At 44.9% G+C, this 12,006-nt stretch overlaps 1 protein-coding gene across 1 annotated transcript; it reads left to right on the forward strand.

Annotated features, from left to right (window-relative positions):
• Positions 1-3,635: 3,635 nt before the first annotated feature.
• On the forward strand, positions 3,636-11,408 carry ODF1 (outer dense fiber of sperm tails 1; the record flags this gene model as incomplete). Its single annotated transcript, XM_081258700.1, has 2 exons — positions 3,636-3,955; positions 11,027-11,408. The coding sequence occupies 2 exons, from the start codon at positions 3,636-3,638 to the stop codon at positions 11,406-11,408; spliced, it is 702 nt and encodes a 233-aa protein (XP_081114826.1).
• Positions 11,409-12,006: the final 598 nt, after the last annotated feature.

A 12,006-nucleotide genomic window follows, 5' to 3' on the forward strand; every position in this document is an offset into this window, starting at 1 on the left:
GTCCTATGTAAGGAAAGGCCCTCATCTCCACTTTAGAGCCCATGGAAGCGCCTTGTGTTTATGCTTCAGGGAACTGTGAGTCTAGATCATTCCTGTGGGTTTCTGCTTATTCTGATGAATTCTACATTGTCCTTCTAACATGAATGGATCATATTTCCATCTGATCTTTACAGGTGCCACTACCTTTAAGTCATTTGAAATGATGTCAAGAATATGCTTCATGATAAAGAGTGAAATTACTAGGAGGATGGAATCATGGGAGAATCCTAGTTAAAATAAAGCTGTAACTATCTTCATAATGGGCCAGGTATAATATAGATGTGTGTATACTTAAATTCCTGAACCTGTATATTTAAGAATCTAAAACTGAGAGCTTGCTTGTTTTAACCTTTGCTGACATTTGCTAAGGGACGGAATTCATGGTGATATAAGAGTTCAGAAGTCCATCACTTGGAACTAGAGAAATCTGTACAACTCCCACAATGAACCCTCAAGCCATATTCCTATGAACACAGTCTACATTCAGAATTGGATGGAATCACTCTTGAAAGACTTTAGCATTTGTCCACACAGGAGTATTATTCCCCTTTGCTTTTTAACTCATCCCATGTGACTCGGGCTCCAGCCTCCCATTTTAATATCTTCAGAGAAATCCGTTTTCTTTACTAAAATACTTCATCTGCCCAGAAAAGGGATCCCTAGGTCAAGGCTGGAGAGTGCTGGGCTTGGTCTAGTGATACACAGGGGACTTCAGCATAAGGGGCTCTTACCCCTCTGATTATTCCTTCTATGAGACTATCATGAGCTCCTTTGTTGTTTTGTTTTTGTTTTTGTTTTTGCCATACGCAGGCCTCTCACCGCTGTGGCCTCTCCTGTTGCAGAGCACAGGCTCCGGACGGGCAGGTTCAGTGGCCATGGCTCACGGGCCCAGCCGCTCCGCGGCATGTGGGATCTTCCCAGACTGGGGCACGAACCCGTGTCCCCTGCATCGGCAGGCGGACTCTCAACCACTGCGCCACCAGGGAAGCCCATCATGGGCTCCTTTAATTCTCTCATTTCTTATCATTGTTCCTCAGGAGTCTGCTTCAGCCCTCTTCTTTTTTCAATCTATTCCTCCTCCTGAGGGATCTTGCCCACATTTTATTTTTTTTAATTTATTTTTGGCTGCATTGGGTCTTCGCTGCTGCGTGCAGGCTTTCTCTAGTTGCAGCGAGCAGAGGTTACTCATTGTTGTGGTGCGCAGGCTTCTTATTGCAGTGGCTTCTCTTGTTGCGGAGCACGGGGTCTAGTCGCAAGGGCTTCAGTAGTTGTGGCACGCAGGCTCCATAGTTGTGGCTCACAGGCTATAGAAGGCAGGCTCAGTAGTTGTGGCACATGGGCTTAGCTGCTCCGCGGCATGTGGGATCTTCCCAGACCAGGGCTCAAACCTGTGTCCCCTGCACTGGCAGGCAGATTCTTAACCACTGCGTCACCAGGGAAGCTCCCTTGCCAAACTCTTTATGGAATTGTGGCTCCTGAATTGATATCTCTGGCCCGGCTTTCTCTCAAGTTCCAGACCCACTTAGCCACAAGCTACTCCACATTTCTACCTTAAAGTTGTCACTAGCATCTCAAGCTCAGCATGTCCTCCAAAATTACTATTCTTCCTGTGTTTCTTATCTCAGTCAATGGCACCACGATTCTGCCAAGCTAGAAACCTACGAGTCATTACTGACACCTCTCTCACTCTATCCTCATTCTGGTCACCAAATTCTGTTTAATTTACTCATTTGGTCATTCAGTGAATCAATTTTAAACTCCTACTCTGTGCCAGACATCGTGTTGGGTATCTAATGGTGAACAAAAATAGGTCCCTGCCCTCATGGAGCTTACAGTCTAGTTGGGGAAACAGACAAATGGTGTTGTGAAAGAAATATGCAGAGTGCTGAGTGTTTAGTCTGGGAGACAGGGAAGGCCTCGAAGGAGGGACGTTTAAGAGAAGAGCTAAAGAACACCTTAGGAGTTAACTAGATCAAGGAGTGGGGTGGGGAGTTCAATCTCTAAGCAGACAGACCAGTGTGCGCACAAGTCCAGAAAGAGGTGGAATGAGAGAAACTTCAAGGAAGCCTTTGTGGCTCAAGTGTAATGAATTACAGGAACAGTGATGAGAGAGGAGAGGAGAGGCAGGCAGAGGCCTTATTGTTCAGCACCTTGTAAGGGTGCTGGACCTTCTTCTAAGAGGACAGAGAAGACTCTGAAGACTTTGCGGGGGGAGTAGGGTTGAGGGGTAGCAGATTTATATATCAACTTCACTCCAGCTAAAACATGGTGCGTGGATTGGGTGGGGCCTGAGTGGATGTGGTGGGGAGGGGAGCCCACTGGCTTCCTTCTTGCCACTCCTATGACCATGGTCCCCTGTCCAGAATTTGGCTGTCTCTTGCCTTCCAGCAGAAGACACTGCTACTGTTTTCCCCTTGAACTGCAACTTCCATGTGGCTGCTGGACTACCTTTCAACTTCTCTCAACAGAAATGCAAACCAGTGATCCTTCATTATGCTCAAAATAAAGTTAAAACTCTTTAGCTGGCCACAAGTCCCTTTAAACCTGGCCCTTGTCTCCCTCTCCAGTGTCACACCCAACCACTTGTCCTCAAGTACCCCATGCCTTAGTCCACTAGAAGGGGATTTGAGAGGCAGACAGCAGTTTGAGGGAAAGGCCCAGAGGAGCCAAGGCTGAGGCTGAGCCCCAGGTCCAGCGTGTTGATCCAGCTGAGAGCACAGAAAACTGGCCCAAGTGGGGGTTTCAGACATTTGGCTTCAAGCAACTTCAGGCAGTTGGCTATGAGTATCAAGGACCAACACTTGGGAAGCACTTGGGGATAAGTCATCTGGCGGCTTGGACGTAAGACCAGAGGTGTAGTTGCTGGGAGGTGGTGATTGAGGACAGGACCCTGAGCACTGAGAGATGGCAGCTTAAGAGCAGGACCCCAACCACTGGAGAATGGAGGCTCCAGGACAGCCAGGATGCCAGCTTATAAAGAATGGGCAGGACTCAGAGACTTGGGGCTCAGGAGGTCAAGGACAAAGGCTGACTTGAGGATGGCTTGGTAAGGAGAACCATGGGAGAGCTCTTTATATTCCACCTATAAAGGGAAAAGGGGACAGAATGAATCCTGTAGTATAGGGGCAAGGCTAGATATCAAGGCTAGAGAGAGAAGGGCATAAAGAAAGGAGCCAGGCAGTTCTTTCCATCCGCCCCCCGCCCCCCGCCACCAAGATCTTCATAGCTGTGGCTAGTCCACAGGACACACACAAGTCAAGAACATTTCAATTTAGCCCAATAAACCCCAAAGAGCTGTGATTACTTGGGGGGCCCATCCCAACTCAAGGTGAATGAAATCTTATATGGTTCTGAGAGCAGCTTTGTAACTCCAAGGAGGGTCTCTGGAGACCATGACTGTGCACAGTTCTCATGGTAACCAAAAGACTATGACATACTTAGAGGGCGGTGAAGTCATAGAACCCAAGCTTTAAAGTAAGTGAGTCAGTGTGCCTCACTTACTTTTGAAACAAACTTCTGAGACGAGCTTAGAAGAATTTTTCTCCCCCGAGTGCCATTTCTCAAAGGTACTCACAGAACAATAAGGTGTGACTGTAATGGCTGCACTGAGTTGTCTTCTGGACAGTGTTAGAAAGGACATAAAGAAGGTGGACAGAGAACTAAGGCAGTTGAGGTGCATCGACGAACTCAGCACACGATGCCTGTGTGACTTATACGTGCACCCATACTGCTGCTGTGACTTGCACCCGTACCCGTGCTGCCTGTGCTATTCAAAGCGATCACAGTCCTGTGGCCTGTGTGATCTGTACCCACGTTGCCTGTGTGATGGCAAGCTTTACTGTCTTCGCCCGTCTCTCAGAAGTTTGGAGAGGAAAGCCATTAGAGCCATGGAAGATGAAAAGAGAGAGCTTGCCAAGTAAGAGAACTTCCTAAGATTTTTATAGTTGGTATATTAGCTTCCTAAGTTGGAAAAAGGGGGGGAAAGTGTGACAATTGATACTTGAGCAAAGATGAAATGGGTTCAAGATAATGACTCTGGTGACTTAACAAAGATTTAAAAAAAGAAGAGTAAATGGGTCCATGATGGGAATTGTAAGATTCTCAAAAGACAGTGTAATGATGTCGATTGGCAAGGTTGTTTTCGGCTTATAGCAGGAGTGCCAACGTGATAAATAATGTGGCTTTAATGAGAGAAAGAAACAGGGGGTGTCATTAAAAAGCTATTGGAAGCAGCAAAATAAACATTTTTTCTGGTTATGAGTAAAGTGATTTGAGTATATTTCGGCTTACAGAAATGACTTTGGGAGAAGTAATAATAATTGATCAAATCCTTTATGTTTGCCAGAGGCTTTAAGAGTAAGGGAGCAAATTGAACAATAGAGGCATTTGTATGGTTTTGTAGGAAATCCTTTCTCCTACTCCCCAACTCTTGATGACTTAAAATTCATCTGGAATTGGGTTTATTGTCTGCCTCTCCCTTCAACTGTAGCAAAGATTGTGCAAATAAACTAGAGAACTGAGAGCTGCAGTTTTCAGAATAGAGTTGAAAAGGTTTTAATAGAATTGGATAATTTTAAATGCACTTTAAAATTTTGGGGGTTTGATCACATTTTATTTTTTGCCTGAGAAAGCTTTCTTTTTCTGTCTACATATGCCATTTAGTCTGTTACTATGATGGAAAAAAAAATGGTTGAAAACACTGTCCCCTGGTTAAATAAATTATGGCACATCCATACATTGGGATGATATGTAAATGTAACAAGGACTGATGAAGCATTTTAAGTATTGTCATATGAAGTGAAAAAAGCAAGGTGCAGAAAAACTACTTATATGCTACTATTTTTTAAAAGAAGGACACAAATAGATGATCTTTTGTATTGAAATCTATGTGACACATAACATTGTGTAAATTTAAGGTGTACAATCTTAATTTGATACATTTATATATTGTAATACGATTACCATTGTAGTGATAATTAGAACCTCTATTGTGTTACATAATTATCATTTCTTTTTAGTGGTTGGAATAATTAAGTTCTAGTCTCTTAACCACTTTAATGATTGTAATACAATATTTGTTGTCTATATTCACTATACCATGCATTAGAGCTCCACGACTTACTGCTCACTGCCAGTTTGTGTCCTTAAACAACATCCTTCCTACCCCAATGATAGATTAATAGATTAGATGACAGATAAATAGATTAGATAGATAGATAGACAGATAGATGATAGATAGTTAGATAGAAAGTAGATGATGGATGGATGGATGGAGAGAGAGAATGAGGCCCTTGACAACCGTGACAGTGATGTTTCCCTGGAAAGGGCAGTAGGGCAATTATTGTCCAGGTCATCAGTCACCAAAGGTCAGGAATGGGCCTCCCTCCATAGTCTAAGAGGCAACTATTGGCAATAAACTCATCTACACTCAATTTGAACCAGTTTTAATTTTTACTCCTTAGAGTATTAAGTTATATAAATTTCATGCAGTGTGAGTCAGGGGTTCTTTTTTAAGTACTTGGTCTAAATGAAGGGTTATTTGTGAGCAAGTGTGTCCACTTCCCTGTGCCTCTGAATACTCAAATACCCTTGATCCAAGTCTGCTCAGCCTTTGTCTCCTGGCTGTCCCTATTCTCCGGACTCCCCAGGTGAGTTCTTCACCACCTGGGGGCCCTCTGCCTACTCTGGGAGTCTCAATGATCTGCAGTGGACACGACTTCAGGCTTAATTCTCGGCAGTGTGGTTTTTACAAGAGGTAATGTTTTCTCTGGTTTGTCATACTTTTCCTGACAATGCTTGGATTTTTTGTTAATTTATTTTTCTGTTGCTTGTGGCAGTATATGAAGCTGCTGTTGTCTTCCTGGATCTCTGAACTGATAATCCAGAGTCCATTTCAGAAATGACCTCAGGCTTGCCCTTTTGCATCTCTCCCCAGCCACTTTTCTTCCTATTCATACCACCTTGGGAAACACTCTTATGCTCTATTTCTGACAGCTTGACATTTCACTAACCTGAAAAGCTTAGTACTACCTGAAAACCTAAATATTCAGTTTTCTGAATATGGATGAAAATGTTAAACCCTGATCCAGCTCCAATCCCAGAGGACTCCTACATTAATATTTTTTTCAGTGAAATGCCTCTTTTTTCTTCTCTCTCAGCTCCCAGTCCATGACTAAATAGATCCAGAAATATCATGTTGATTCAATTTTTTAAAAAACAATCTTTGGTGTGAAACTTTGTCCAAGGCTTTTAGAATGTAGAAATCGTATTCACATGACCTTTTACCCTTTAAAGAGAAAGATAGCAGTTTGGTTAGGTTATGACATGTGCTTTCAGATGGCAGGCTGTGTTATCCAGAAGATTCTTTGCCCAGTGGGGAAGTAAGGTTCCCCGGTCTATAGCTGCCATGACCCCACTGGAATTGCCTTTCTGTGTGAGAGTCCATGTGCTCTGTCTTTGGGTGCCCCTTTAATAACGGGCAAGAAGTTTTGGCTAACCATATAATTCCCCCCAAGAGTCATTTGAGCCTTCCTGAGTGTGTGTTATTTCATTGATGCACGCGCGCGTGTATGTGTGTGTGGTGCATTTTTGGACTGGGTACAGAAGGTCCAGTTCTTTTTCATTGTTTACTGAGCAGTTGCTTCAAAAGACACCTTGGCCGTATCTTCATTAGTAGAAACCCAAGTAAGTACTTCCATTTCTTTAGCTTCTTTGATATTCTTTTTTCCTCCCCAAATTTCCTTTTGCACCCCAAGCACTCACCTTTTCCGACTCTTCCTCTTCTGGATTGAGAGAGACTGAAGTGACTGAATTTGGTTTCCTTTGTAAGAAGCCATGCGACCAGCCTGGTGTAAGTTTACACCTGACTCACCTCCACACTTCGTGGGCTTCCTGTCTTCTGTACTCGAGTGCCAGAAGCAAAGTCAGCCCCTCCTCAATCCTGCCGTTAAGAGTTTATTATCTAATTACCGAGCCCACGGCAGAGTGGCTCTGACACCTGGCTTTAGTCCTTGCCGGCACATGAACCTTGATTTGCAGCTGCGCCTAGGAATGCACTGGGCTCAACCTTGTGCCCTTTGCTGGTGCTTGGAAACTCATCCTGAGACTGTACTTCCATCTGCTCATCCAAGATTCCGTGGGCAGCCTGTGGCTCGAGAAGTTCCCTTGAAAAGCCCCCCACAAGGGGCACCATCTTCTGAAAACTTCAGAAACCTGCCCTCCGGTTTCTTGCTTACCCCTCACGCTCTGAGTATGAAGTTTTCACTGAATCACTCTCACTGGGGGAGGCTGGTGACTGTTAGCCCTCAGGGTTGCATTCTTTGTGGTTTAGTGGTGCCTCCCTGGGTCTTTAAGCCCTCAGGGAATCTTTCCATCCCCCATCCTTTGACCCAAAGATCAGGGCATAGTCACACCTTGGGAAGCCGGCAGAGAGGAACTCCCGGGCTTTATGGCTTTACTTACTTTACGGCTGGTGGCTGGTTGGCTTTCCCGCTGAGAGGAGAGTTCGCTGTTTCCCTCTGTGTCCCTGCAGAGCTGGAAGCGAATTGGGCCCCTTGGTCGCCTCTCATAACAACCTCTTTGTACGCAGAGGTCTCGGGGTGGCAACAGTAGGAGTTGCTGCCCATCCAGGCCAAATGCATGTCCATTATTTGACCTTAGTGTTTAAGGACACAGGACTCGGGGCCTGGTCACTTCAAGCCTTGAATTTCAGGGAAGTCTGTGTAAAGCGGAGCCTGGTACAGCCTGTTAAAGAAATTTACCCTTTATTGAGTGAAAACCAAGTGCCTAACACCTCATCTTCATTTAATCCTTGTAACACCGTGGCCATCTTATAGATGATAAACCAGAGTCAGGGCAATGTTCGTGATCATCAGAAATGGGACAGCTGGGACTTGAAGCCAGGTTTGCCTGACTCTGGAATCCATGTGCTTAATCACCTGGTTAGTGGTCCTGAGTGGTCTCCCGACCAAGACCAGCAGCCAGCATCACCTGGAACTTGTTAGAAATGCAAATTCTTGGCTCCTCCCCAGACTGGCTGAATCAGAAAGCCTGGGGGTGGGGCCCAGACGCCTGTAATTGAACAAGCCCCGCAGGTGCTCAGATGCACCCGTGTCGTGCCACTGCTCCTGCTGACACCCTTCTTCAGCATCAACCAAAAGTCAGGAGGAGAGAGACAAGGCAGCAAATGGGAAGAAGGAGAAGAAAGAAGAGAGAGGGAAAGATGCTTTGGAAAGGAACAATTGAGCTTAATGGGTCTTTGGAGGGGTCTAAATTAGGAGAAAAAGTAAAGTACTCCAAGGAAACTAGAGGAAGGCCAGCCTCCCTTTGGTTCAGAGTAGAGGTAGGCATTCTCATCATCCTCATTACTTTGTTTGTCAGCCGGCTGAACCTGATTCATATCTTTGTGAAGAATGGCTGGCGATATCCCTCACCTTTGCTGTGGGCAGTACCGCATTCAGGAGTTTGGTCATACATTCAGGTGAAATTCAGCTGCAGCTGGGAGAAGAGGTGACAGCCCAGAGTGGCAGACAGATGGCACTGCCCACTTGCTTTTCCCCAGCTTTCCGAAGAGCCTTCTGCCACCAACCAAAGAGGCTGACTTGCCTCTGTTTACTATGACTAAGTTCCTCCCTGGTGATAACTAGTAGAGCAGGCCATCTCTATTTGCCCATAACCCCACAGAACCAAGGAAAATCGCATGTGGGGTGACAGGTACTTTGCCAGGCAGGAGTCAGGTTGCAACTTCAGAGTTAAATCTGATGAGTAAAATGAGGCTCCTGCAATTTCTCCTAAACCCACACATTCCCACTGATAACCCCTGGCCTAAAAGCAAAAGGAAGAAGAAACCTGGCCTAGCCAAGACTTTGGGGCAATTTCCTGAAGACCCACATTTGTGAGACCCCTGTTCAGCTGCTGCAGTGGGGATGGGGCTGGAGTGGCACGAATAGAGGAAGAGGGGGAATCTAAGCAAAAACAAAAACAAAACAGAAACAACGAACTTATACTTCAAGACTCATATTGTAAGAGGAGGAGATAGATCCGGGAGCCAGCTTTGGCTTGTAGATCTGGCTCCCAGATCCATCTCCTGTAGAAGGCAACAGGGCTTAGGGGTATGTTAAAAAAATATTCCCTCTTTTTGCTTATCTGTATTTTCTGAGTTTTTTACAATGAACTTCTATAACTTAAGTAACAAAACGGAGTAAGTGTATAAAAAAATTCAGCAGAAAAAGTAAGAATTAAAAATGTATCTCTAACCAATCACCCAATCACAGTCCAGACTCCTCAAACCAGAAGACCTTCTGGAAAGCATACATGCCGATACCTACCTTTGGAGGCCAAAAGATGCAAGATTTGCCAGGAGTGAGTCTTGGAACACAGATTTTTTTTTTTTTTTTTTTTTTTTTGCAGTACGCGGGCCTCTCACTGTTGTGTCCTCTCCCGTTGTGGAGCACAGGCTCTGGACGCGCAGGCTCAGCGGCCATGGCTCACAGGCCCAGCCGCTCCGCAGCATGTGGGATCTTCCTGGACCGGGGCACGAACCCGTGTCCCCTGCATCGGCAGGCGGACTCTCAACCACGGCGCCACCAGGGAAGCCCTTAGAACACAGATTAAAAAAAAAAATGTTAAGGGATAAAAAGAAGAGCATTTCAGAGCATTAGGTTGTCTTTGGAAGGATCAGGCAATTAGAAAGAAAGTGGTCCCTGAGCAGGGCCAGAGCACACAGGGCTGATGCCAGGCTGCTGAGGTCCTCATGCCAAGAGCTCAGTCTGACTGATGGTTAAAATCATGACCTAGGCATTAAACAAGCCTGGATTTGAATCTAGGCTCTGCCATTCACCACCTTCACCATCTCCCCATCTACAAAACGGTGACAATTACACCTGCATGACAGGGTTCTTGTGAGGGTCAAATGAAACAGTGCCTCTAATGGCTTAGCACTTTCCATGGCACACTGTGGGAAAAACAAAAACAAAAAGAAAAAACACACAACAGACAAAAGCCTAGCATCCTAACTACGTGGCAAGCACTAGTATAGGTGCTTTTCATTCATTAACTAATTTAAGTCTCATGAAACCCCTAGAAATGGGTTACTATTATTGTCCCAATTTTACAGATGGGGAAACTGAGGCAAGAGAGGTTTAAGGAGCCTGCCCAAAGTTCCATAACTAATAGGAGGAGGAGCTGAGATTTAAATGCAAGAGAATGTGGTGATCATTTTGTAACGCATAGAAATGTCAAATCACTATGTTGTGCACCAGGAATTAACATAGTATTATAGGTCAATTGTACTTCAGAAAAACCCAACCCACCAACCAAACAAACTCATAGAAAAAGAGATGAGATTTGGTTATCAGAGCAGTGGGATGGGGTGGGGGGGACTGGATAAAGGTGTTCAAAAGGTACAAACTTCCAGTTACAGGATAAATAAGTACTAGGGATATAATATACAACATGATTAAGTAACAGTGCTGTAGGTTATATATGAAAGTTGTTAAGAGTAAATCCTAAGAGTTCTCATCACAAAGAAAAAAATAATTTTTTCTATTTAATTTTGTATCTATACGAGATGATGGATGTTCACTAAACTTATCGTCATAGTCATTTCATGATATATGTTGTCAAATCATTATTCTGTACACCTCAAATTCACACGGTGCTCTATGTCAATTATATCTCAATAAAACTGGAAGGAAAAAGAAAAAAAGAAAATTAAAAATAAATACAAGAGAAAGATCTGGAAGGCCAAGCACCCATCTGTTGTTAACAGGGGTTTACCTGTGAGGGAGTGTGATTTACATGGGAGGACTCTCATTTTTTACTTCTACACGCTTCTGTAAAGTTTGACTTTTCACAATGACTAGTGTTTATTACTTTTGCTGTTTTGTTTTTCTTTTTAAAGAGGTAAAAATATTGCTTGTCAAGCTGTGTCTGAGTTCCATGGTCTGAGCTTCTTCCTCCCACCCTTTTTTTTCCCCCTAAATTCCAGATTGAGAAGAAAAACAAATAGAATTCTAGCTTCCTCTTGCTGTAACAGTAACATTTTAGGATCAGTGAACGTGTGCGGCTTTGAACCCGATCAAGTCAAGGTGCAAGTGAAGGACGGAAAGGTGTGCGTGTCAGCTGAGCGCGAGAACAGATACGACGACTGCCTGGGATCGAAAAAGTACAGCTACATGAACATCTGCAAAGAGTTCAGCTTGCCCCCATGCGTAGACGAGAAGGACGTGACGTACTCCTACGGGCTCGGCAGCTGTGTCAAGATCGAGTCTCCCTGCTACCCTTGCATGTCTCCCTGCAACCCCTGTGACCCCTGCAACCCATGCTATCCCTGTGTGAGCCGGTTTGCCTGTAGGAAGATGATTTTGTAAAGTGTAGGAACCCAGGACTTAGTAGAGTCAGGTATCCAGCACGGCAGCTCTTCTAGCGTTTCTCTCCCCCTTCTCATGGCTCGTGTTATTCAAGAACATAGAAAACTGAATACATAACTGCAATCCACTGATGTGTGAAAGTATTTTGGTTCAACCCACCACAGAGCCCCGCCAGGTTAGTGGGCAACGGAAGGATGAACAGATGGGAACGGAGATGAATGGTGAGATCTGCCCTCCTGTGTGCTACTCCATACTCCACTACTACCAAATCCCAGGAAAAGATACTTTTGGGGTGGGCATCCCCAGACACTGTTTTTCCAAATGATTTTGTGACATGATCTTGCCCAGAAATGAAACAGTCAAAGCAGAAACCAAGACTAGTTAGGGCTGAAGGCGCTTTTTCAAAGCTACTGCCGTAGGGAGCACTGGAGAGAAAGTGACTCCCCAGAGGAAATGTGGTTGGAGTTTTGACTGGGGCAACGATGAGAGTACAAAAGTATGGGGGGAGCATGTTCACTGACAGAGGGTGGGGTGGCCATACAGCTGTCATGTCTCAACATTCCTGTGATTTGGGGGAAGGGCCAGCTCTGGCTCAGGG

The sequence above is a fragment of the Mesoplodon bidens genome, assembly GCF_964165515.1.
Source record: "Mesoplodon bidens genome assembly, chromosome: 16".
Classification (NCBI taxonomy): Eukaryota; Metazoa; Chordata; class Mammalia; order Artiodactyla; family Ziphiidae; genus Mesoplodon; species Mesoplodon bidens.